Source organism: Manacus vitellinus, unplaced genomic scaffold (genome assembly GCF_001715985.3).
Source record: "Manacus vitellinus isolate BGI_N305 unplaced genomic scaffold, ASM171598v3 scaffold_11_pilon, whole genome shotgun sequence".
NCBI lineage: Eukaryota > Metazoa > Chordata > Aves > Passeriformes > Pipridae > Manacus > Manacus vitellinus.
This window is the reverse complement of record NW_021938895.1, coordinates 262,315-289,473: the sequence shown is the minus strand read 5'-3', so window position 1 is coordinate 289,473 and position 27,159 is coordinate 262,315. Positions and strand designations below refer to the sequence as shown.

Here is a 27,159-nt window from a genome sequence, read left to right as displayed (position 1 = left end):
TCCAGTTCAAAATTACATACAGGGAATCTAGACCTGCAAATAACTGGCATTTACAAAAACGTTCTTCTGTTCAAATAAAGACAATGGAGCTGGTGAAAAGCCTAAAGAACAAGTCTTATGAGGAGACAGGCTGGGAGAGCTGGACGTGTTCACCTGGAGAAGAGAAGGATCCAGGGAGACCTTGGAGCCCCTTCCAGTGCCTAAAGGGTCTCCAAGAGAGCTGGAGAGAGACTTTGGATGAGGGCCTGGAGGGACAGGACAAGGGGAAATGGCTTCACAGTGACTGAGGGCAGGGTTAGATGGGAAATTGGGAAGGAATTGTTGGCTGCGAGGGTGGTGAGGCCCTGGCACACATTGCTCCGAAAAACTATGGCTGCCCCATCCCTGCAAGTGTTTAAGGCCAGGTTGGACGGGGCTTGGACCAACCTGGTCTAGTGGAAGGTGTCCCTGCCCATGGCAGGGGGGTGGAACAAGATGAGCTTTAAGGTTTCTTACAGTCAAAACCATTCAATAATTCAATTATTCTATGCAGTCTGTGTACAACAAGCCCCAGCAATGAAAAATCTTGCACTTTAACCCCCTCTTCTTCACTTCATGAAGTTTGACATTTCTTTTTCCCTAGCAGGCTTTGGAACAGATTGGTCCATTGAGATCCAACACACTGAGCACCATCAGGGGAGAGTATGTCCCTCATACACCCACCTTTAGTATACTTTTCCTTCCCTCCCTTGCAATAGATCATAATTTACCTTTAGCCCACAGCAAGTTACTGTCCTCCCTGGTTGTACTATAGAAAAGTAATAACACCAGAAATCACTGAGGGTAGAGGTTGCATCCAATAAATCATTTTCAAATTATTTTAAGCAAACTTTTCTCTCTCCATATCTTGTATCACTTTCTTGTTCCTTATGCTATAGTGCCCTCATTGCTTATATTTTATTGTCCCAATTCTTTCCTTAATGAAGTCAGGAGTAAGAAGTAGTGCCTCTAAGTCAATAAATTCACTGCAGAATCAGAGAAGGAAGAATCAAGTCTTTATACTCTGTCATCTTGAAGTATATTGGAGCACCTGCTCTGTGTGTCAACAAAGGCCATCTAAATCTACCTGAGATACTTCTGTCTTATTGCATTTTTATTTTTCTTAAATCAAACTCGAAATTTGTCAAAGAAAATCTTCCAGACATCCTGCGCTTAAGGTGCTTCATTTCATGCTATGAGTTGTTTTGGAAAGCATCAAACAGATCTCGCTCTGCTCAACCCTGGTGAGGTACATCTGGAGTGTTGTGTCCAGTTCTGGGCCCCTCAGGACAAGAGAGACAGGGAGCTCCTGGAACAGGTCCAGCAGAAGGAAACAAAGATGCTGAAAGGACTGGAGCATCTCTGATGAGGAAAGGCTGAGAGAGCTGGGGCTGTTCAGCCTCAAGAGACACTGAGAGGGGACCTCATCCATGTCTGTAGGGTCTGCAGGGAGGGGGCAGAGGATGGACCAGGCTCTGCTTGGGGGTGCCCAGCAATGGGACAAGAGGCCACGGGCACAAAGTGATGCCCAGGAAGTTCCACCTGAACATAAGCAAGACCTTTTTTCCTGTGCAGTGACCGAGCGCTGAACAGATTGCCCAGAGTAGTTGTGGGGTCTCCCTCACTGGAATGTTCCAGAACCATCTGGGCAAAATCCTGTACCACGTGCTCTGGGATTGCCCTGCTTGAGCAGGGAGGTTGGACCAGTGACCCACTGTGGTCCCTCCCAACCTGACCCATCCTGTCCTTCTGTGAAACTAATGCAGAAGCTGTAGTGCAATAGGACATAAAATACACTTTAGACTCTGAGGGAACCAAACTAGAATGACTCTGTAGTAGCCCCAAAACATGTACAGTGTGGACCCTGCATCCTCAGCACCTGTATCATTCACTTTACAGTTCAGCTTCTATTGGGCCACACAGTTTTCTAATGCAGACAAAGCCAAAACCAACCTTGCACCATTCATGGTCTCAGACACCAAAACCTCATCCTCAACACAGCTTTATCCAGCTCAAAAAAACCCCCCATGAATGCACATCTACCCATGTGCATTCTTTTACTAGCAGCAATCTCATAATTTTTATTCATTTACCTTTTTCCACTGAGTGGTTCTCGTGAATTTTTAGGACTGGCATAAAAGCCAGCGACTGGCAGCAGCCTGTGCACGTTGAGCAGTGCACAATTTTTCTTCAGCTCTGGACATTTTGTTTATAGTCCTGATTTGTGTGCCTGTGTTAATGTGTTTTCATGTGCATCTGTGTTCAGACACACAACCGACTCCCGTTGAGTACATCTGTCACACACATACTACAGCAACACTGCTGGGCAACAACTCTTGTTGTTGAGAGGTGTGAAACTGTTTCACATTCAAAACATGTTCTAATGGAAAAGTCTTGTTTCAGGCTTTTTTCCCCACTTCCAAGCTCTGACACAAAATTTTAAAGGAAAACCTTCTCAATGGTTTTTTTTTTTTTTCCTTCTAAAAGGAGAATATTCCAGGCATCCAAACGTTCCCCCATTTCTTTTTTTCCTTTTTATTTTTTTCACTTATTACTGTGCTCATCTCCCTGTTTCCCATTCCACAGTTTGTTTTTTTCCTGATGATTTAGGTGGAGTGGGATATTTCTCTGTTTGTTCAAAATCTACTTCCCATTTCCAATACATTTACTGTATTTTCATTAAGGGAAAAGAAACAAACAAATTTAGCAGATTCCACTTCCATAAAATCATAGAGTCATAAAAATATTAAGGTTGGAAAAGACCTCTAAGACCATCAAGTCCAACCATTAACCCATCACTGCTAGGTCTGCCACTTAACCATGTCCCTAAGCACCACATCTACACATTTCCTTGCTTCCCATATATATTCCCACATAAAGCAACATCTTCAGGTCTGGTTGTCCTCTACTCTAAACAGCACGAGTGACACATAGGATATTGTTAATGATATTTTCCTGGTGCCAAGGAGGGACCATAACTGAGGCTTCTTTACCTTAATTATAAATATTCCCAGCACTGTGGTTTTGGTGGGAGCCCATCATACACCCAGTTGATTTCACTTAGTTTGGGGAATGTGAGTTTGTTTCAGGTTCTTAAACATGTGATTTTAGATGGATATTTGGTCTCTAGCTGCTGTTCTAGACAGATTGCTCTGATGTAAGTCCTGTGTCCTGTCTGCCAGACTCACATAGATCCCTTGGATACCATTCTGGGTGCTTGAAATAGCTGGGAGATAACATTCAGTGGCCATTAGTATCTGCAGGGAGGGGTCAGAGGATGGACCAGGTTCTGCTCAGTGGGGTTGAACAATAGGACAAGAAACCACGGGCAGAAACTGATGCCCAGGAAGTTCCACCTGACCATGATCAAGAACTTCTTTCCTCTGCAGTGACTGAGCACTGGAACAGGCTGCCCGGAGAGGGTGTGGAATCTCCCGCACTGGAGATATTCCAGAACCTTCTGGACACCATCCTGTGCCATGTACTCTGGGATGACCCTGCTGGAACAGGGAGGTGGGACAAGATGACTCACTGTGGTCCCTTCCAACTTGACCCATTCTGTGATTCCATGATTCCTTTCCCAGAGATCTTCTCCAGTTTCTCTCCTTCAAAGAACCAGCAGACTGTCTACAAAGATCATGAACAGCTAAAGGTGGTTCCATGGAACAAAACCCTTGTTCCTCGGCCACCCTTTGGAGGCACAGAGCCCTCTTTCTTCTTTCCCCTTACAAACAAACCCTAATTCAGATAAAACGTGAAAAGCTCATAAAATAATCTTCAGTATCTGGCACTGGGCTGTGCCACAGGTAAACAAATTACCTGTTTGACAAGAAAAGGTTTAACAGATCAACTGCTGTGGTATATTTAAATTATTTCTTTCCCCCCAAAAATACTGCAAGCAGAAACACTCAAAAGTGCTAAAAAATGGATGAATCTGTATAACTCCTTAATTATTGAACTGATTTTTAATAATTAACTTAGCACGGATTGGAAAAAGAAACACATCTTGAGATCCAAAGCAGAAGTGACTTCATGCTAAAGGAACAGGACAGAGCCTTTAGACTCGAAATGTTGTTGCAGGCAAAGCAAGAATTGAACTCTTTACTAAATTACTTGATAGAACACCCTGAAATACAGAGCATAGCAGAATGGTGTTATCAGTGCAGAAATACAAGAGGCTTGAAAATTAATTCCAAATGAATTAATCACAAATTTAACACTGGGAACATCTTGGCACCAGGACCCAGGTTTGTGCTTCCTGTTGGAAGCATGATATGAAGATGCAGTTTTGTATGGATAAGGCAAAATTATTAAGAATGAGGCAATTTTAGTGTGTACAATTCCACTCTTTTTTTTTTTTTTTAATTTCAAGCACAGAAGAAGAAAAATAGTATAAATTTAATTTCTTATGACCCCTAACATAAAGTATTTTATAAATCCATGTAGGATGATATTTCACTTCACTAATTGGTTTTGCCCAGTCCTAAGTAGTGATAGGATAGTGATAGTGATAAGACAAAAGGAAATGGTTTTAAACTAAAAGAGAAGTGATTTCTATCAGACACTAGGAAGAAATGCTTAATTCAGAGGGTGGTGAGGCCCTGGCACAGGTTGCCCAGAGAAGCTGTGGCTGCCCCATCCCTGCAAGTGTTCAAGGTCAGGTTGGATGGGGCTTGGAGTAGCCTGGGATAGTGGGAGGTGTCCCTGCCCATTGCAGGGGGTTGGGACGAGATGGTCTTTAATGTGCTTTCTAACCCAAACCATTCCATGATTTCTAGTTCAACAGGAGACATGAATTCAACCATTACAGAAAGATCTCAGAATCACATGAAACCTCAGCAAACTCAGTCAGGTGTGTCAGGGTAGATTTGCCTCCAGGGTTATAGGAAAGTCTGTCTTTAGTTAAACAAAATGTGAACTGTACTGAGTGCTGTAAGTTTGCATAAATAAAGTCTATATTTATAATTCTTTGATTACGAAAGATATGAATGTCATTTCCTCTTCCAGGTGTACACTGAGTGACTCACTGGGTACAGAGAATTCAAACTGGGTGTTTGACAGGGTACCTCTGGTCACCCAGCTTTGAAAGCAGAAGCTGCTATAGTTAGAAACACTATAGAGGGTTTTGAAAAAAATTGCTATGGGGTAAGGAGAGGCAGCTGCAAACTAATTAATTAGGAGACAAGTCCTATATTCAATGGGATATCTGCTGATATCACAGTTACCTCTTATTACCAGTGTCCCATGCTCCAGGGAATAACTTTCCACACTCCTCTTTTAGCTGAGCATGATCCATTATAATCCAGCCTGTTTTCAGCCTCCAACAGTAACAGCCTGCACACCTCCTTTTGAAAGGAACTTCTGTCTTTCACACACTTCTATTTAGTTACATGAATTTCACCTTAAATCTATGGGATGGCCCAGTTCTAAGAATTTACATGGCAAGATGACATGTTGCTTAGGTGGAAAACAAATGCCCATGACCTGAAAACTTTTTGGAGTAGATGTTGTTACCTACCTTTAGACACCCTGGGAACTACCTAACCAAGCCTAACAGAAACCAGTGGGAACCACATCCGGTCAGGAAAAGATGGAAAGTAAGTAAATGTTGGTAGAAACAAGATTCTTTAAATGGGTCTTAGGAGGACTGGTTCCATCCCTAAGCCTACCATGGTCTTTCTCCCAAAAATTGTTTAAATGTTTTAAAAAACCTTCCCTTTTTGTCATGGGATAACAGGCTTTGAAACTTTCTCCTCTGACTCCCAGCACGTTTTAAAAAACTTTCCCTTTTTGGTCATGGGATAACAGGCTTTGAACCTTTCTCCTCTGACTCCCAGGACCCTGCTGGTCTCTCATCTTCTCTCCTATTTACTGCAAATTAATTAACTCAGTTGTCAACACTCATAGGGTTGACAAACTATAAGGCTCTTTTACACCTTGTGACTGTTTATTGGTGTTTTAAAGATGAGGTAATGAGATCCCTTTATACCAGAAAAGGAATTTATGAGAACTGCAGGGCTCATATGCACAATTTACTTACTGGGAATGTACAAGTTACTTCAGATAAGATGTGAATCTGTTGCATCTATATTGTAAATCTTTAGTGTAAACAGGAATAAGAGCTTTCAATTCCCAGGAACAAAGTGAAAAGAAACAAGCCATTTATCCTCCCCCCAAAAAAGAATTCTGCAAGAGAAGGTAATAATATAATATAATGGACTATAACTGTAATTAAAAAAACAAAACAAAACAAAACAAAAACCAAACCCAAAACCAAAAAGCAAAAACAAAACAAAACAAAACAAACAAAAAAAACCAAAACAACAACAACAAAAAAAACCAAAACAAGACCCAAAACCAAACAAACAAACAAAAAAACCAAACACCAAACCACAACAACAACAACTATGGCAGGGGGTTGGAATTAGAAGACCTTTAAGGTATCTTCCAACCAGAACCATTCTGTGATTATAAATATATAACACACTTTACTCAAGCATTTGAGGTGTCAGACTACCTAAGCAATCCAGCTTACTCTCCACTGTCATAATCTCCTATTATTCCCTTTTTCTTGTCCAAATTGCACTTCCTAGTCAAACTTAGCTTGGTCATTCCTAAAATTTTCAAATGCCAAAGTGATAAATAGCAGAACAGCCATTGGAAATTGGTGCTTCAGAGAAGAAATGGGGGTTTTTTAAATATATTTTTAGGTCCAGGACAGAGACTTTTTTCCACTGTTACTTTAGTTAATAAAACAAACCACAAAAATAATAATGGATAAAATGCCCTAAGTTAAAAAGAATAGGAAATCTTTTCCAGAAAGCCTCCTTAGTCTGGATAGCACACAGCTGTGCTGCTCCAGCTCTCTATGGTCAAATGTATCTTCAAGTGCCAGATCCTTAATGAAGGACTTGGAAAAAGTATTTCAGAAATTTAGATTTGATGAAAATTCTTTAAAAAATTGTCACTGCTACCTCAGATCTTGCAGTGAGTAGTCCAGTCATTGGCCAGGAAGTGCAAGGAACCAGAAAAGAAGAATGAGAGCTCCTTCCTTAAATTTTCATATGTGTTAAAAAAGAAGTCCTGAACCATGAGCCCTCAACCCTCTGAACTCGAAAGTTTCCAGCTTATTTCTGCTCCCTGCTGATTCCAATCTCGGGTATGTTTCCCAAGCATTTGCACATTTTTAGCTTGTTTTGCAATGAGAGGAGTTTGGGCTTTTCCTTCTATGCATCTTAGAAGGACAGGAATGTCTCTGCCTGGAACTGGGAGACGTCTTTCCACTCCCCCGTGCAGTCCTGCAGGACACCCTGCTGTGCATGGGCAGCCCCTGGGGAGATGCAGAGAGATTTCCTCCTCCCTCCTACCACAGCCAGTGCACAGAGCTCTTCATTCCTGCCCCGAGGTAAAAAACCCTTTCTAATGTATAACTGCTCATTAACTCCTTAGGACAAACCAGAACTCATCAGCTCTTTGATGGAAAGCTGCAGCAGCCTTGGTGCTGGGTGCTCAGGACCACACTGGGTATTTTGGATTGGATTCGAGTGTGGGCTCAAATTGTAGCTTAGAATCAGTCAGAGAATGGTGTGGGCTGGAAAGGACCTTTAAAGGTCACCTAGTCCAACCCCCCTGCAATGAGGAGGGACATCTTCAACTAGACCAGGTCTCTCAGAGCCCATACAACCCGACTTTGAAAGTTTACAGCAGTGGGGCAGCCACAGTTTATCTGGGAAACTCGTGCCAGTGTATTACCACCCTTATCATGAAAACATTCTTCTTTATATCCAAACTAAACCTTCTCACTGTCATTTTGAAGCCATTTCCCTTGTCCTGTCACTATCTGCCCTTGTCCCAAGTCCCTCTCCAGCTCTCTTGGAGCCCCTTTAGGCTCTGGAAGGGGCTCTAAAGTATCCCTGGAACCTTCTCTTCTCCAGGTGAACATCCCTAGCTCTCCCAGCCTGTCTCCAGAGCAGAGGGGCTCCAGCCCTCAAAGCATCTTTCTACCCTCCTCTGAACTTCTTCCAGCAGGTCCACATCCTTCTGATGTTGGGGACACAGCACTCCAGCTAGGTCTCACCAGAACAGAGAAGAGGAGGAGAATCCCCTCCCTCAACCTGCTGGTCACACTTGCCTGATGACCTCCTCATGTGGAACCAAACCCAGCATCAGGCACAAGTTTTGCACAAGCAATGGGCAGGCTGAGACAGGAAATTTAGACCTGCTCAGTCCCTTTGTGTCAGTAGACACAGCTTCAGTTTCTCTCTGACATCTTCAACCTCCCATGTAAAATAGGGCTGATGTTTCCCCCCTTATAAGGCAGATTTGGAGGATGAAATCCAAGCCTACAACGAGTCAGATTTGATTTCACTACAAATTCAAAACAGGCCAAACCTTCCACATCCTTCACAGAATAAAAATTTCAGAAAAGAAACTCCTTTTGGGACCATCTCCCTTTTTTGTCTGACATCACTTTGGAAGTTTATGGAATTTGATCTTTTGTTTTGTAAAAGCATTGCATTTCACTAGTGTAGAAATGTTGATATGAAATACAGCATTTAAAAATAATATTATTAAAGCCCAGCTAAAAACAAAATTATAGAATTAAACACATTTTCCTTCTCCCAGTGAGCAAAAAAAAAAATCTCACATCATCTGAGTAAGAGGACAAATTGAATAACTTTTATTTTCTCCACTGGGTAATATACTTGAAAGTGACCTAGTCCTGCTGAATGTTTCCTATTCATGAAACTGCAGTTTTCATTGAAAGTATTTCCACCTAAATGTCTTTTCAGAGCACCTTGGAGAAAGCAAGGAAAATCATGCCCCTTTCCTGGAAGTGTGGGACTCTGAGCAACCTGTTATAGTGGAAGGCATCCCTACCCATGGCATGGGGTTGGAATGAGATGAGTTTTAACAACTCTTCCAACACAAACCATTCCATGATTCTATGATCCTACTGAGGATGGGAAGAGCTTTGTGATTAAACAGGTCTATGGAAACTCTCATTGCTTCACTTGGTCTGACACTTTGCCTTGCACACAAAATACCTTCCCTTTATGCTATCCCATAAATATGAACATTTCCAAATGTTCCCTTTAATCAGAGATCTCCCAGTCACTTTGTTAGGTTACATCAGTCCTGAAAGCAAGGGGAAAGATTTTGTCAGCTCCTGTAATGCCATCAAAGAAACCAAACCCTAGGAAAAGCTCACAACCAAAGATGCCAGGCAGGAAAATATCTCTAACCTGACCCCAGGAACAAACGGCTCCAACTGTGGCAGCCACGGAGCTCAGACCCTGCAGGGAGCTGCAGACAGCTGTTAACATTCTGTGTCATTGCCAGTTCATCTCTTGTGCTGCTGTGGAACGAGGCAGGGAATATCTCCCTGCAGGAGCGGGAATGCAGGGCAGCACAGCCGTTTCCAAGCAAAGATCAGTTTCCTGCATCCCCAGAACGTGGTGAAGGAGAATTCAACACTGGGGAAAGTGAAGATGAGCCCAAACAGAGGGGCCCTGCCTGGCTCGGCCTGAAGAGCTGTGCAAACAGAGGGCTGGGGCCAGGCTTCTCCCTTTGCCAAACTTCACAGAATCAAAGAATCATTTAGGTCAGAAAAGACCTTCAATATCAACCAGTCCTGTGACTGATCCCCACCTTGTCACTCAGCCCAGAGCACTGAGTGCCATGTCCAGGTGTTCCTTGGACACCTCCAGGAATGGAGACTCCACCACCTCCCTGGGCAACCCAAACTTTGTAGGCTTTCTGCTCTCTGGGATAGAAATTAACCCTGTTTTTGTTGCTGGTTATTCTCTTCCTTCAGGCAATACCTTTGTTTTAGTTGGGGCCAGAAGTGGAAGGAATTTATTGATTTTATATTCAAAAGCTTGAAAGAGGCAACTACTTAATTCATAAAACACCTCCACATTTGTAGTGATACACAGGCCTGAACTCTGTCAAGAATCACAAGTTAATATATTAGCTATAGTCTGTTTATCTATTCTATTCTATTCTATTCTATTCTATTTTAATCTATTCTATTCTATTCTATTCCACTTCATTCCAGTGTAAAATATATAGAATGAAATGTATTATGTTGTATGATATTACATTGCTATCTTTAATAGCTTATTTATCTTTATTTATCTCTATTATACTATATATATTAGTTCCCACTTCTCAGTCCCCTTCACAGCCCATGTTTTCCTCATTAAGATCAGCACCAACTGATTTAACCTTAAATCAAAGATGATAGATGCATTTCTGCTAGAAAGAAGGGCAAACTGTGAAAGACACAGCAGCTTTTCCTGAACTCAGCTCTCTTTTTTTTGTCCCCATCTGCTAGGTCTTTAAAATCTAATGGTCATCTTATATTTGTGAATAAGAAAGTGAAGGAACAAGTCATTGTACATTAGTTACTCCATGGGAAGTGCCTAAGTGCAGTTTCTTACCCCTGGTGAACACGAGGGGATTCAAGGCAGCTCAGCCTTCTGTTCCAGAGCCATCTGCTTTAATGCATCATGTTAAAGTCAAGGTCTTGAAAGGAAAAACGCTGTCACAGAAGGCAAAAACCCTCCTGCAACCACCACACAGAAGGGCATCTATGGAAAACTAACACACAGAAGTGAATCCTGAAAGGGAAAAAGGATCTGAACTCACAGCGTAACAGGAGTGGGCAAATCAGGGGGTTCAGATGGTAAAAAATAACATCTATTGAAGAGCATTTCAACAAAGTAAAAAAGCACAGCTTTTCTCTAACAGATCTCTGCACCCTATCTTGAATTCCCATGCTACAGATTTTTTTTTCTTATTTTTTTTCCCCTGGGAAGCTTTTCTTTTTAATATGTGAGTAAAGCAGAACAAATTCTCTCATGTCGCCTATGATCTCTCAATCTCAAACTCAGCACAGATACATAACACTGCTTAATGGAGGGAAAGCAAGAGGCATTTGATTAAATGTTTGATCTCTGGAGGAATGCACAGGCTCTGCAGAGCACAGTGCACAGCTCACAAATATTTTGTGTTTTATTATTGATTAAAAGCGATTAAAATTAATAATTGGTTCAACTGATAAAAAATACTTTTTTTCCTGAGCTAACCCTGAAAGAGTATCAGATTGCTTTGGTTGAAGAGAAATCAGAGATAGAAGTGGTGCAGAATTCCTCTGTTATGTCATCTTCACCAGCCAGCATCCACTGAAAATGCAGGGACATTCTTTGCAGCAGGGCTAGCCATGATTTTAGAGGACTGAAGTGACCACTGGCACCTGTTTTAAATGTTCTGATTATCAATAGCTATGTTATTAAACCAAAACTCTCTGGACATTGCTTTTTCTTTACCACACACCTTTCACAGTCTGGATAAAGTGAATGTAGTATATTATTAAATCCGAAGTGCAGGATCTTCCACCTAGTTGGAGAGATACACGTCATGAGTCAAAATGCAGGGAACAGGCTCATAGAATCATAGAACCAGAGGGTGGTTTGGGTTTGAAGGGACCTTAAAGCTCATCCAGTTCCAACCCCCTGCCATGGGCAGAGACACCTTCACTCGACCAGGTTGCTCAGAGCTCATGCCCTGTATCATCACAGGGTAGGCACAAAGTTTCAGATCAATATACAGCAAAAGTACTGATCTTCTTTTGGGAACAGGCACAATCTCTTTTGAGGGGACACAATGGAATAATGAGATCATCTATACAGGACTGCTAAAAATGGAACTGAATGGAAAAGGCCTTTAAAGTTTTTCCATATGTGTCAATACCTCTGCTATGGAGACAGGCTGACAAGAGTTGAGGCTGTTCAGCCCAGAAAAGAGAAGGCTCCAATGAGACCTTAGAGCCCCTTCCAGTGCCTAAAGGGGCTCCAAGAGAGATGGAGAGGGACTTTGGACACGAGCATGAAGATAGGACAAGAGGAAATTATCTTAAGATGAAGGAGGGCAGGGTTAGATCGGATATTGGGAAGAAAATCTTTACTGTGAGGGTGGTGAGGCCCTGGCACAGGTTGCCCAGAGAAGCTGTGGCTGCCCCATCTCTGCAAGTGTTCAAGACCAGGCTGGATAAGGCTTGGAGCAGCTTGGTCCAGTGGAAGGTGTCCCTGCCCATGGCAGGGAGTTGGAACAAGATGCTCTTTAAAGGTCCCTTCCAGCCCAAACCATTCTAGGATTCTATGATAATAAGAGTGTTCAGACCACAAAATTGGTCTGTCACAAAGAAGGGGTGGTCTGTCCTCAGCTGTTGAGGTATCAACTCCACTTCCTCTGCCTTTTCACCCAGTCTCTGCCCCTGCCTCAGCATCTGCCAGTGCCTCCAGTCCGGTTTCCCTGCAAAGGACAAAGATGCAAGAACAGCCAAGGCCACCATGCTAAACTTCTCTCCTGCAGCTTGTCAAGAGAGTTTCTCAGGGAATAAAGTACAAATGGAGCTGGAGACAGTGATAAATTTCCCTTCTGAACAATCAATAAAATTCTCTCAGCCCCGCTCAGGCCCCTACCGCGGATGCAAGGGCCATAATTACATTGTCAAAAAGTCAAGTTGCCCTGGCTGACTGAAACCCCCTCTAAACCTGACGTGTGATTGACAGGCAGTTTATGGGTGGCATGCTCTGACTGGCAGGGGAGTTGGCTAAAGCCAAAGGCAACAGTGAAATTTCCCAGTCTGCTACAACTACCGGAGCAAAGGACTGCCACTCATGAGGGAATTGTGGGAAACCCTGAGTCATATTAACATATCAAAGTGAGGAGCTGACAGCGCTTACTAAACAATCTGAACTCAACCAGAGCATCCCCCAGCTCTCCCTGGCTGAAAGAGAAAAGAAATTAAAATGCACTCAGTCCTGTCTTCACCAAGACAGCTGAGAATTTGGAAACCTGCTTATTTAATGATTTTGATCTGAGATAACATATATATTCGTGTTTATAAATGTATCTCACAAATGTATATTGCTGAGCATGTCAGGCTCTCTCACGTATATATGAAAGGGCTGTCATGCTCAACAATTTATTCTATACCACAGGCCAGACTGGTGCTAAATTGGAGACAGAACAGCAGATTTTTTCCATGTAAGCAATATCAGCCTAGCAAAAGATCAGACCATTTTTTGTCTTGTTTTCTAACAGGCTTCTACTGCTTCAATGTTAAATTGCATATTACATGGTTTGAATGAACCTTAATTGCAGCCATGCACTGGGACTGTGTGTGGTGCAGAGCTTAAAAGTGATTTCACAGTTAGTCTGGATTTGTTGAAAAAGAAATTGATAAGAATTCTTTAATAAGAATTAGGGCTGAATAATAATAGAGTGAGACTTGGGGGTGTTCAGCCTGAAGAAAAGAAGGCTCTGGGGAGACCTTAGAGACCTTTTCCAGTGCCCAAAAGGACTCCAAGAGAGCTAGAGAGGGACTTAGGACAAGGGATGGAGTGCCAGGACAAGAGGGAAGGGTTAGATGGGATATTGGGAAGAATTTCTTTCCTGTAAGGGTGGTGAGGCCCTGGTACAGGTTGTCCAGAGAAGCTGTGGCTGCCCCATCCCTGGAAGTGTTCAAGGCCAGGTTGGACAGGGCTTGGAGCAACCTGGGCTAGTGGAAGGTGTCCCTGGCCATGGCAGAGGTGGGCTTTAAGATCCCTTCCAACTCAAACTATTCAATAATTCAATAATTGATAAGAAATTGAAACCAGGAGATGTTTCCACTAATGGGTCAAGCCACATTTGTCTCCACATACCTCCAACCAGGTAATACCTGTGTTGCAGACCTCACCTTTTTGGTTTCCTAGGGAATGAAGATTCACTGGGAATTATGGCACTGAGTGAAACATATGAAATGTCAGTTAGAAAAGACCCAAAGGTACTGATGTGGACACTTGGGTTTACATCCCTCCATCATGTTGCCAAGGTAAGACTGCAAAATGTACTTCTGCCCTGTTTGTCTTTAATTTTATGGGTGATGGAGTCAACAAGTCTGTGATGATACAGGCTCAGAAGGGAAAGGAGAAGCAGCACAAGAGGCACAGCTGCAAGGAGTTGCTACTGGATTTTCCTACATTGCCAGAAAACAAAAGATCATGAAGTAGTGAAGGCTCGTGCTATAAAGTGCTGACAATTTAAGGACAAAATCCTGACTTACAGGGGTCAAACCAAGATAAGAAGAATATTTTAAAGTAGCAGAAAACATAGAAAGTGAAGTAGCAAAAGCTATTATCAGGGAAATTCAAATCAGACACTTCAATACTTTTCTCTAAAAAGAAAAAAAAAATGGATGATTAACCAAATTAATCCCCTGGAACAAGCCTCCATGGAAAAAGCTGGCTTCTGTCTCCCTTGATGTCCTCAAAGACCAAGCCTTTCTGGAAGGCATGCTTTAATTTAACAGGAGTTACTGAACTCAGGGCTGGGATAACTGTGTGAAACTCAGTGTACAGTGACGGACACTCAATTCAGCCTGGACTGTGTAATAGCCCTTCTCAAGGATATCCTCCAGGAAATATGATAGAAACCTTCTGCAAAGCCAGTTTACTGGAATTATTAAAGCCTAAATGATTTAGCCTTGCCATGACTCAAAGAAGTGGTCAAGAGCACCTGCCAGCCCAGTTCCCTTGCCTCTGTCAGGAGCACCTTCCCCACCCTCTGTTCATCTCTCCTGCTTCAAAAAAACATCTGTTCACTGACTCCCCTCCAATGCCCAAGCTCTCCTGACATTGCTGGGCTCCTGTGAGCTGACAGGATCATGGCACAGTGGCACAGCTCCCTCCCTGTCTGTGCTCAGATTGTCCCCCTTGGTGTCTGACATCATTTCTGACCCAGAGCCACACGTGTCAGTGATGCTCAGACAGCAACATTTCTGCCTGTAGGACAGAGGGTGTAAGTTCAAGCCCTGCTGGAGGGTATGAATGCCTACCAACACAAAGTTTGACACAGAAGAACATGAGGAAGGGAGATGAGACATGCATTGTTGTTTTTTTTCCTCTCCCCTGTGACACAAAGAGGCTTTAAAACCAGCCCAGTAGTTAAGAGCTTGACATGAATGCACAACACTAATGTTCTCATTCATCCTGAGTTTGAACCTGAATTCCATATCCAACCTACTGAATCAAGAAATGGATATTTTATACCTGTATTTCATAGCCTTCCAAAAAAAAAGCTCTGTATCTAAATTATTCCATGCTACAATATAGGAAGGATGTGGAGCTGCTGGAGAGAGTCCAGAGGAGGCCATGGCCATGCTCAAAGGGCTGGAGTCCCTCTGCTCCAGAAACAGTCCGGGAGAGCTGGGGGTGTTCACCTGGAGAAGAGAAGGATCCACGGGGATCTGAGAGCCCCTTCCAGTGCCTAAAGGGGCTCCAAGAGAGCTGGAGAGGGACTTGGGACAAGGGCCTGGAGGGACAAGACAAGGGGCTTCGAATTGGCAGAGGGCAGGTTTAGAAGAAATTCATGGTTGTACCTTGGTAAGGTCCCAGCACAGGTTGCCCAGAGAAGCTGTGGCTGCCCCATCCCTGGGAGTGTTCAAGGCCAGGTTGGACAGGGCTTGGAGCAACCTGGGCTAGTGGAAGGTGTCCCTGCCCATGGCAAAGGGTTGGGATGGAATGAACTTTAAGGTTTCTTTCAACCCAAGCCATTCTGTGATTCTAAGGTCCGGTGGTTAGAGCAAAGGACTTGTCACCTGGGACTGAAATTCTTGACATTGCCACAGTTTGGCCTGAACTTGTCATTTAGGCCACAATGTGTGCTGAGCAGATGAGGCCACATGGACCACCAGGAAAACAGAGATATTCCAGCTGTGCTCCTAATTCTGCAGATGGACCACTGGCTTTGGAATGCCAGCACAGCATAGAGAGGTGGAGGATGGGAAAACACACTGCTAGGAGCCTTTTGCTGATGCTTTGAAAAGTATCTTCCCCACTCTAGCTGTCCCAGACTACTGTGGCATTCTTGGCATTGGCCTCACCATAGGATCTACCTGGTAGATCACACTCTCTCGGAAACCCCAAGAATCATACCCTCTTTGGGAAGGAAACTTGTTATGGAGAGGGAGGAGGGGAGAAGGATATTCCATTCTAGCAACACAGCAAACACAGATACTTCACAGCAGAGATTTCAGGTCCAGTTTCCAAGGGAAGAAGACATTTATTTGTGGAGAGACGTGCACAAATCCAAACATCTTCTAGGCATCTAAATGACCATCAGGGTTTCATAACTAACTGGTACCATCCTCTTCTTCTTGGGGACTGGATTTTCAAAATGACTCAGCTCCCAGTATGGGAATTTGTACGGACATACAGCTCTGAGCTTTCATGCATAAGATATTACAGAAACAGAAGTCTCATGCTGAATACAAAGATATAAAGTTCTGGCCTTAAAAAAAACACATTTCAGCAAATATTTAACTTTAATTAGAAATATAAGCTTGTGACCAAAGTCATTTTGTCATTTTATTTTTCCTCCAAAAAACTGTTTTTCTCTTTTTCCTTTTTTTTTTTTTTGCTTTTTTTGTTTTCTGTTGTTCATTTGTGCTCTGCTTTTCATGAGAAGAAAATGCACTCACCATGAATGGAAAGTGTCCCATTCCTCACTGCCAGGAACTTGACTCCATATGGAAATAATGGTGGAGAATGGATGCTTCCATAGAGATAGATGTGTGCTCTGTGAGGGAAAGGGGCCTCAGGGGATCCCACCTGGAGCTCTCCTCCATCAGATACCAGGATGTAATGAGCATGTAGTTCTACAGGTCCTGGCCCAGTGAATAGGAGTTTGCCACCTGAAGACAAGAGAAGAACAAAATACAACCACAGATGGAATAGCCAGTCATTATTTCACAGCCAAAGGAGCTGTAAGAGGTGGGTAACAAATGGATCTGTCATAAAAGTAGGAGATTAAAGCTAAAATACTATTGTGTCCTGCCAAATTTCCATCTTTCCTTGTACTTCTCTTTATGGATTTATCAGCTCTTTACAGACCTGATTAATTCAGTCCATTTTTTGATTCTACAACAGTCTGCCTTTCTAGACTTGAGCAAGGCCAGTCAGCCTGGGCAGACATCAACATCTCTCAAATTCCAGTGCAAGGGAGCTGGGGTTGGAAAATCCCAATTTTAACTGACTCACTCACTAAATGTTGAAAAGGAATATTTCTATTTAATTTGTATTATGTTACTTTTTAGATTACAAACTACATTTGACAGGGAGAGGCGAGGGGAAACTGGCTTTGGAACATAAGAACTGGCAACTTGTTGAGATCAGTGGTTGATTTAATCCTGCAAACTCTTCCAGCTGCTGTTCAAAACCAGATGCTTCTAAATACAGCATAAGAAATGTCTTCCTCTTAGCTGGATGTCAGTTGATCTCCCCATCCCATAAAAAACCCATTTCAATCCCTAATTAGAGGTTAGCTTTGCCTCAAAGCATAAGGTTTCGTCCCCTTGCCAACATTTTCCTTTTACCATCTATTAGTATAACTGGATAAGATTTGTCAGTAATATAGAACTGATCCTTCAAGTCTTTGTGATTTTTAGTCTCAACGATTTCTTGAAGCAATGAATTCTGTGGTCTAAGTACAGAGTGCATGAAAAGCCATTTCTAACTCTGTTTTGACTCAAGCTTTTGAGTTCTGTCAAATGCCACCCTTATTCTTTCCATGTCTGAGCTGGCAATCCCAGCTTGTCACCTCAGAATGGTTTATTCCATTATCTCGTTTCATATTTCCTCTCCTATAAATGACATTGTCTCTATCTTTACAATGCATTTGGACAGAATGGACTCTCAGACATCTTATCACACTGCATATGGGATATGTCTTCCTAGGTCAAGTTCTGTTTCCCAGGAGCTAGTAGGGAAAATCTCAAAGTCTGGAAACCTCAGACCTCTTTACAAAGGGTTTCTATCACACCCTCCTCCCCCTTTGTGTGAAGTAGCTGAGAACTCTGATTTCTCATACCATGACCAGCTTTCTCCTGGTGTTAGCAGTTGTCAATGGTGATATCCATATCTACTACACAGTTGGCTTTCCTTTCCCACAAGTTCTTCCCTGAGAGGGTGGTGAGGTCCTGGCACAAGTTGCCCAGAGAAGCTGTGGCTGCCCCATCCCTGGAAGTGTCCAAGACCAGGCTGCACCAACCTGGTGTAGGGGAAGGTGTCCTTGTGCTTGGAAAAAGATTATCTTTAAGGTCCCTTCTAACCCAAATTGTTCAGTGATTGTATAATTCTATAAAGATTATACCAATCCTTAGAATAAGGATAAGGGACATCGAACCCCTGGTTTAATTTCAGTATTGAGACTAAAAGAAGGAAGGAAGAAGTTTTAATATAAAAATCAGATTAAATCTACCTTAATTATCGCTCCTCTTTGACCAAGTCCTGCTGCTCTCAATGATAAAGGAGAAGAACAGTACTCATGTACCTTCCCCACTCAGTTCCATCCACTCCTGCTGAACACATTCTTCTCATCCTGATCCCTTTGTTTATTCTTGCATGGAGGAGCTTTCATTGCTTCATTGATTCCTTAATCTTACAATAAAGTCTTATAACTTAGTTCTCATTTCCTAGGCTTATAACAAAGTCAGTATTTGAATAAGGACTACCCCTTAAATATTTTATTTCCAAATTTCAGTGCTTTCCATATGCATTTTTATAGAATATGCTTAGTTTTCTTGCTTATATTCACTGGGAACCATGGGTTTCCTCTCACAAAAACCAGTTCCCCTATGTGTAAATTGTCTCTTTCCTTAGATATACTGTTCTATATAAAAATGTATTTCTCTTAAGCTTCTATATAATGTTTTTACAAACTATACTGCATACACTGTGATAAAACAGCACAAATTTCAGCTCGTTTCATGAAAAAAAACAGATATTTGACTGTTATTCTGAGATACATCTGAGACTTCTAGAAAAATGAAATAGTCTTAATAAGAAATGCACTGTGGTGAAATTGGGACAATAATTGAGACAGTATTATTTGGAGACTGAAGGCACCATTAGATCATATCTCCTGATGGCCCGTGTACATCAGGCTATTGAAAAACTGGAGGAAGTCAAGTTGTCTGTGTTTGACTGCTGAGTCAATAAAGAGACCTGGGAACATCACTCTACCATTTGCCATCTTTTCCAACAGCTAATTTCTCTCACTGTTCACAGTTTATGCTTTATTTCCAGGCATAACTTGTCAAGGATGAGCTTTCAGAGTGCTCTGTACCCTCCTGCACTGCACTGTGGAGAGGTGCAGCAAACAACATTGTCTGTGAAAGTACTCACAGGTAAAATCAAATCTCAGCCCTCCTTCAGACTGATTAAGAGTCTATTTGCAAGGAATCATCTCCAGCTCATGGAGCTGTGCAGCCTCTCACACAGTCCAGTGCTCCTGAATTTGCAAAGCCAAATCTTATGATTCTTCCATTCCTTTATTATTCTTGATGCTGCCTATAGAGGCAAAACTCCTTATTCTCACCCCCTGCCTCTTACTTTTCCCAGGAAAAATTAATACTGCAGCCTTTTTGCTTCTTCATTAAACTGGGAGATCAGGTGGATATAGAATCATAGAATCATGGCATGGTTTGGGTTGGAAGGAACCCTAAAGATCATCCAGTTCCAACACCCTGCCATGGGCAGGGACACCTTCCACTAGACCAGGTTGCTCCAAGCCTCATCCAACCTGGCCTCAATCTTGGTATCCTTGGGCCACACTGATTTCTGATCCTTTTCATGATCTTGGCTTTACCTGACAAGGTCCCTTATTGTGCAACCATGAATTTCATGCTGAATTGCTTCCTGCCCAGCTCTTTTTCTCAGCTGTGTAAATCTGCATTTGGTTTAAAGGACGTTCGCACAATGTGATCTCCACTTCCTCTCAGATCATCAGTGATCCATCAATAATCAATGATGTGCAGTGGGAACCAAATAGCCATGAAAATGGTTTCCCCACTAAAAATTTACTTTTTGAGTTAGTCCATTTCACACGTGCCAGCTGTCATGTCTTGGCAGGTGACTCTCAGTCACCACACTATCACATTTGTTTGAAGTAACTATCAAACAAACACATAATTTTCTTAGAAAATTAACAGAAATTTTCTGCCTTTTCTTCCATTAAATTTCTCTTCTGTCATTCAGTATAATCCCATGGTTAGTAATTTATGGATTCAACCATCTCCTACATTTAACTTCACTCAGTTTTCTCTTTTGACCTGTTGGTTAATATCAAACTAGGCAGGCAATATGTTTCCCATTTACCTGCCTGTAAATCAGATCAAGATCAGAATCAAACCAAGATCAGAACTTCTTTATCCCTCTGTAATATCCCATTGACTCTTAAATTAAGATTTTTGGACCACAGAGTGTCTCTACCAGAAGTTTTAAAGCTCTTGAATGAGATTGGACCTGTTGATTTAAGATTGTATATTCTTGAAAGAATATTTAACATATTCATCTTATTAACATCATTTAGTAACAAGGGACTGCTAGTCCATCTTCCTCTTGTGATATAATTTACCATCCTATTCGTTCCCATACTGAGAACAGAAATATTTATTAAATACTTTTGCCCTATAGCAGCAGTGTTAATAATTTTATCACCACAATCTATAAATGGAACTGTAAATCACTGCAATTTATTTCATTCCTAACATAAAAAAGACATCTTCCCTAAGGTCTTTATTGACTTCCTATGCTCTGCTCCCAAAGAAATACACTCATTTCTGTTTCCACTTCTCTTCATACAATTTTTAATGAGTATTTTAATTGCTGCCATGCTGTACCACTGCACCAGGAAGGCTGGTGGCCAAAGCTGTCCTATCTTTTGATTGGAAAAGCATAGCTACATCTCAAATAAGTTTTCCCAAGTTTCAGCCACATTTTGTCTATCCAAAATTTTCAAGCTGTCTACGAGACAGGTTAGAAATATCAATTCCCTCCCAAAACCCCTTCCCACGGGATGGCAGGGACAGAGGAATGTAAGATTCCTGTGTCCTTTTCTTTTTGCAGCCATTCCAATGCACCTTGAGGTAGTCATGGGAAGATGCCTGTTTTGCTCTATGTGACTCTTTTGCTTTCCCTTAGAAGCAGCAGTCAGACCCAGCATAATCATAGGAGGTGGAGAGAGCAGCTACACTCGTGGTCACACCATAATGCTGTTGTCTCTGGATGTTTGCAAACCCTCTGAAGCCCTCCCAGAACAAATCCAAAAGGCACTTGGTTTTTGGGAGAAAATAAAGTGAAAAAAAGTTCAGCCATTGAGGATAAAAGAAGAGCAGCATCACAGTAAAGAAAAGGTGGGATTCATTTAACCACTTATCAAGTCTATGTGTAAAACAAACTCTGGCCAAACTTACAAATACTTTTGTCTGAAAATTGCATATTGTCCCTCTAACCCCCTCTGTATCTCTGTGGTTTCTCTTGGGTCAGAATAAATATACAGCTGCTGCTTTACAAGGTTGTCTTCTCCTTTTTTAAAAAAGAAAATAAAAGTTATGCTTCCTTCTTTTATTGCACTTGACCTCTCCTCTGAAAGCAGAAAGCAAGAATATTGCTCAACTGAGCCTTTGGCTGTGACCCTCAAATTGTTTGTTATGGCTGCACAGGAAAGCAAAGTCCTACACATGACCTTGAGGGTGATTTTATAAAAATCAATCAAGCACTGTTATGATGGCCTCCCCACCAAGCAAAATAAATACAATTAAACCTATAATCACTTCTGTACAGTAATGTGCAAATTCAATGGGTCTCTTTAGGTGGAGTGAGGGAGAGAGAGGAGAAATATGTTGAGGCTATTTGATACTTTGTGAGAACATCAGAAGCACCATTCTTCTCAATTAACCCAGCAATTAGCCTCCACCTCTGCACACACAGAAAAGAAATCGTTCTTTATCTGCCTTTAGCAAAGGAAAAAAAAAAAGGGAGGAAAAGAAAGAGAAAAAACCAACAAGGCAACTCCATCTGTCCCACTGGAGGGGAGAAGCAGCCAGAACAAATAATTACAAAAAAGATGAATATTAAAGAAAACAAACCTGATAATAAGGTGGGGGCTTAATCTGATGTGTGGGTAACTACAGCACCATCATGTCATTGGCAGAACTGGTTTTGTGAAAAGAGGTATATCTTCTGAAGTCCTTGGAAAATAGTGGAGGGCACGACCAAAAAGAAAGGATTTTGAAAGATAATTTATGAACACTTCACTTTTTCAGGTGTCTGGACTGGCTCATGCAATGCCACAGCCCAGGCATCCACAGTATTACTACGGAAAGAGGCTACATCCTGCACCTCCTAAAAAAAAAAAGCAAATACTGATGGAGTAGAGGATGGGGAAGACTGTTGTGGGAGGTTTCTCCTTGCCTCTGTCATGATAATTCATGCTTTCAAACATAGCAGCTTATATCCTTTCTCAAAAACCTTATTTTTTTTAAAAAAGAGTCCTTCTAACACAGATGTTCTCGCAATGCATAAAAGTGATGCTGATATTTCTCATTCAGGTTGTGACTTAAAATGCCCTAGAGATTTTCTGAACTCCAAGGGCAGCAAAGTCCCCATTCCAAAGTGCACCTTTCACATGGAGGGATTTTCTATTATCACCTTTTGAAGCCTCACCTTGCATTCCCTGCTGATATAAGACATTTTTCCTAATGAACAGCTCATTAGGGAGTTAGGATAAAAGTGATAGATTTAGATTTAGTTCTACTTCAGATGTTCAGTCCTACTTCAGATTTAATTCTACTTTATGTAAAGCTAAATGCAGTGTCAAAGCAAGCAAATTACAAGAAAGGTGCTGGATAGTCGCAAGACAATTTTTTTAAATAATCAAATATAAGAAAAGTATTAATAAAATTGTCTTATTTTTCGCTACTTTCTCATAACCTTCAACTAGCAGCAAACTTCCTCTGCATGGAAGGGCATTTGCATGTTGAGAGCTCATCTCCTCAGCTGGACTACTCCCTCCCATCGCAGTGCAGGGAAGATCTGCTCTGGTTGTCTCATATTCCCACAGCCTTCAGCTTGCTCTGACCAGCTCCTCTCCCCTGGTGTTTCACATGAAAAAGCCACAGAATTCCCAGTGAGGCGAGCTCAAGCTCAGAAGTTCAATTCCTGGCAAGCATCCCCAAGTGGCAAACAGCAGGAGGCAACTGCTGGGGCTGGAATAGCTTTGCTTGATCTGTACAACAAGGCTGCAGTGTGACAGCCCACTTATTGCTCATTCTCCAGCTCCAAGGGTCGGCCTGGTAGGGCCTCTGAGAAGGAAAAAGAAAATCTCAGAGCAACTAAGATCTTCCTGTGTACAGGAAGAGGAATACAGAGTTTATGAGATTTTAAAAAAGAAAATTATTTCATGGCTCTGTCACCTGTACCCAGTTGACTTGCTCACATGATATTCCAATGAGCCATTAAAGTTGTTTGCATGCTGGACCATGGCTGAGCAAGATGCAAAGGAGAAGTTTGTTATATTGGCTCCATCTCAAAGGGTGCTTGAACCAAGAGCCCAAAATTCATTCTCCACCTCCTTGAGAATATCTCTCCATGTTCACAGCACACAGGGACAGATCCCAAACTAGCTGTGAATTCAAATGTCCATGTATTTCCACCAGGACATCACTACCACACTAAGAAGTTCAGTTTGTATTCCAGCATTTTGTTGGATGGAGGCCTTAATCTGTCCCTGGGAGAGGAACCAGCAGCTGCTTCAGTGGCTCAGACAGAATTCATCTCCCAAGCCCGACAAGCCTTTGTTTTTTTGGCTTGCTGTGCTCTCAGCCATCTGTTCAGATGGCACGTGCTCCCTGTGAGCTGATCAGGCTCTTCCCTAAGAACTCAGGAGACAGGCAAAGGCAATTCAGATTGACAGCCCAGAAGATGCTGCCACAGGTGTATCTGCTTCAAAGAAGTCCTTCTATTTTTCAGCTCTTAGATACATCTGAGATGCTTATCAACAGCTTAGATGGATTTGCAAAAGAAAAGCTGACTTGGTGGAGAAGAGGTGCAGCCACTCCAAGATAGCTTTGAGCAGTTATGACATCACCTAGGATATAATGAAGGAACTTCTAGTGAGCCCTGTGGAGGCATCAGGTAAACACCACACACAGAGGTGTGATGAAAAAAAGAGGTCTTTTGGCTGTTATTTCCCAATTGACAGACAAGCATTAAGTGCACATTTGGAAGAACTTCTTGGCTGTGAGGGTGGTGAGGCTCTGGCACAGGTTGCCCAGAGAAGCTGTGGCTGCCCCATCCCTGGAAGTGTCCAGCGCCAGGTTGGACGGGGCTTGGAGCAACCTGGGATAGTGGGAGGTGTCCCTGCCCGTGACAGGGGGTTGGAACTAGATGATCTTTTAGGTCTGTTCCAACTCAAACCATTCTATGATTCTGTGAGCCCCTCCGTCCATGACAGCGATTAGAGGAAGGAGACGATGCTGCCTCGGGTTTCAGCCTGGTCTCAGACAGAGCTGCGTCGAGTTTCTTGGCCAGGATTAGTTTCCACAGATCTGTTCGCTGTGCAGCATCCCAGAGGAGTCTCAAGAGCTACTAAAGTTGCAGCAAATCAATTTAATTGGCAAGTGAGAGCCCTGGGAGTCCAATGTACATGCTGTAAGCCCATCTAAAACATGATGGCAAAAGAAACCTGCAGTCTATACCCAAACATGAACGAGGGTTCGAAGTTGGAGGATAATCTGAAAAAAACCCACCCCTTAAATTGCTATGGATTCAGGGCTTTAAAAACTCTTCCTCCAGGAATGTCCACCTCTGTGAGATGCACTCTGCTGGATAACACTGAATTCCTGCAGCAAAATGTGCTAACAAATAAAGAACTGATGTCTTCCACTGTTTTTCCATGAAAACAGCTGGGATTTTAAAGCTCTGAGACTAATTATTGCCGGCTCACCGTAACAACGTAGGAAAATATCACACAGTGACAGAGAAAAATTGGGCTGACTTTTCTTCCTTTTAAATCTCAATTAAAAAATACATTGGATGAAATTTCCCATTAGCTGGTACTATTTGTACATCCCATGTTCTTCCTTTAATTAAAAAACATGCTTATTGCAATACTGCCAGAATCGCTTTTACGGTATTTTAATTGTAATGTCTCTGCCTGATTAAAAAAAGAAAATATGAACTGGAAACTGCCTGTAAAAAAAAAAAAGTATCACAATGAACATCCTAAATGGGTTGATCAAAATGGCATAGAAAACACTGCGACACAAACAGGTTCCAACTGTACCTACTGGCAAGGGATTTTAAGGTGGATTTAAGGACTGGTTGATGCCACAGACAGGAAAACAGAAGGAAAAGCTTTTTCCTTCTTTCGGTGAATTTAAACCCAATCTTTATCAGCAATGACTGAAGCACTGGTTATTTGATAACTATTGAAGCAGGTGTATCAGGGAATATTGGCTGCTCTTTTTGAAAGCATCAAAGATGAGGAAAAGACAAGCAAAATCAATATCTGTGTTTCCCTTCCCCCAGATCTACTCACAGGATCCAGTTTAGCCGCAGTCTGATCAGAGCATGGATGACAAGAAATTCAAAATATTCATAGAATCGTGGACTCATAGAACCATAAAAACATTTGTGTTGGAAGGGACCTTAAAGAGCATCTCGTTTCAACCCCCTGCCATGGGCAGGGACACCTTTCGCTATCCCAGGTTTCTCCAAGCCCCGTCCAACCTGGTCTTGAATACTTGCAGGCATGGGGCAGCCCCAGCTTCTCTGGGCAACCTGTGCCAGGGTCTCACCACCCTCACAGGGAAGAATTTCTCTCTAATATCCAATCTAGCCCTGCCCTTCATCCCTTTGAAGCAATTCCCCCTTGACCCATCACTTCATGTCCTTGTAAACAGTTCATCATCTCTAGATTTCATGTGGGCTTTCTTGATGGATAAGCATTGCTCCTGTGACGTGGGTTCAAAATCAGACAATAACTGACAATGTCAGGAGTATCTTTGGGGCTTCTCAGTTCCTTATATTGTTTCCCTGGATTTCATGGTTTGAAAAAAAAAAAAAAAGCAAGGCTCAGGTTAGCTCAGGTCTATTGGGAACTGAGTGCACAGATTTTAGAGAAACCACAGATGAGGTGAGTCAGACCTTTCTGAGGACCTCAGCCTGGAGTCTTCAGCCATGGAAGAGGGAACTGGCACACTGGTTTCAGTAATGATACAAGTGATGGGGGATGGAAGAACTGTGAGAAAGGGAAGTGATTGTCCCTCCTTACTTGGCACAGGTGAGGCCTCTCCTCGAGTCCTGTGCCCAGTTCTGGGCTTCTCACTTCAAGAAAGACATGGAGGTGCTGGAGCATGTCCAGAGAAGGGAGCTGAGCTGGGGATGGGTCTGGAGGGTCAGTCCTATGAGGAGTGGCTGAGGGAGCTGGGATTGTTTATCCTGGAGAAAAGGAGGTTCAGGGGCGACCTTCTCACTCTCCACAACTACCTGACAGGAGGTTGGAGAAAGGTGGAGTTTCGCCTCTTCTCACAGGCAACAAGTGAGAGGACAAGAGGAAATGGCCTCAAGCTGTGCCAGAGGAGGCTCCAGTTTGACATCAGAAAGTATTTCTTCAGCATTCCAATGCTTGAAAGGGTTGTCAAGCATTGAAATGGGCTGCCCAGGGAGGTGGTGAAGTCACCATCCTTGGAAGTCTTCAAGGAATGACTAGGCTTAGTCACTCAGTGCTATGGTTTTGTTGACAAGGTGATGTTCAGTCAAAGGTTGGACTTGTAGATTTCAGAGGTCTTCTCCAACCAAAATGATTCTTTAATTGAAACTGAGTCTTTTCTAGTACAAGGACCAAAGCAATATTCTCTCTTATGCCTGAAAGAGCGGCCATCTCAAAATTGCCATTGCAGAGGCAACTGGCCAGCTGGGGATCTTCAAACCCACAAGGGTATCCTGGCAATGACACTCTAAAATTCATCTCCAAGGCACTCCTGAAAGACCAGGCAGAATTTTTTTTTATATTTTTTTTATATTTTTTTTTGTCTTCAGACCTCCCTAGACCACTCTAATTTCAGACAAAGGCAACAACACGTCTGAGGTATCAACCCACCAAACACAAAGAAGTTCCCCTAGTGTAAGCCCTGTGAAAAGGAATTTCCATCTGTCCTGGGTTATCATAAATATTTCCATTCTTGTGATGTCGGGATTACAAAAATAACTGCAATCTGCTGAACACACAGAATTATCTCCAGCCTGT

The 27,159-nt window shown here is 42.4% G+C and overlaps 1 protein-coding gene across 1 annotated transcript in view; it reads right to left on the bottom strand.

The window, feature by feature from the left end:
- The window catches only part of PKHD1 (PKHD1 ciliary IPT domain containing fibrocystin/polyductin), a 256,328-nt gene that overhangs the window by 140,822 nt on the left and 88,347 nt on the right, over positions 1-27,159 (bottom strand). The window contains exon 37 of the mRNA XM_018088733.3: positions 16,550-16,762. Coding sequence (XP_017944222.3) covers positions 16,550-16,762 — 213 coding nt within the window. The remainder of the gene's footprint in view (positions 1-16,549; positions 16,763-27,159) is intronic.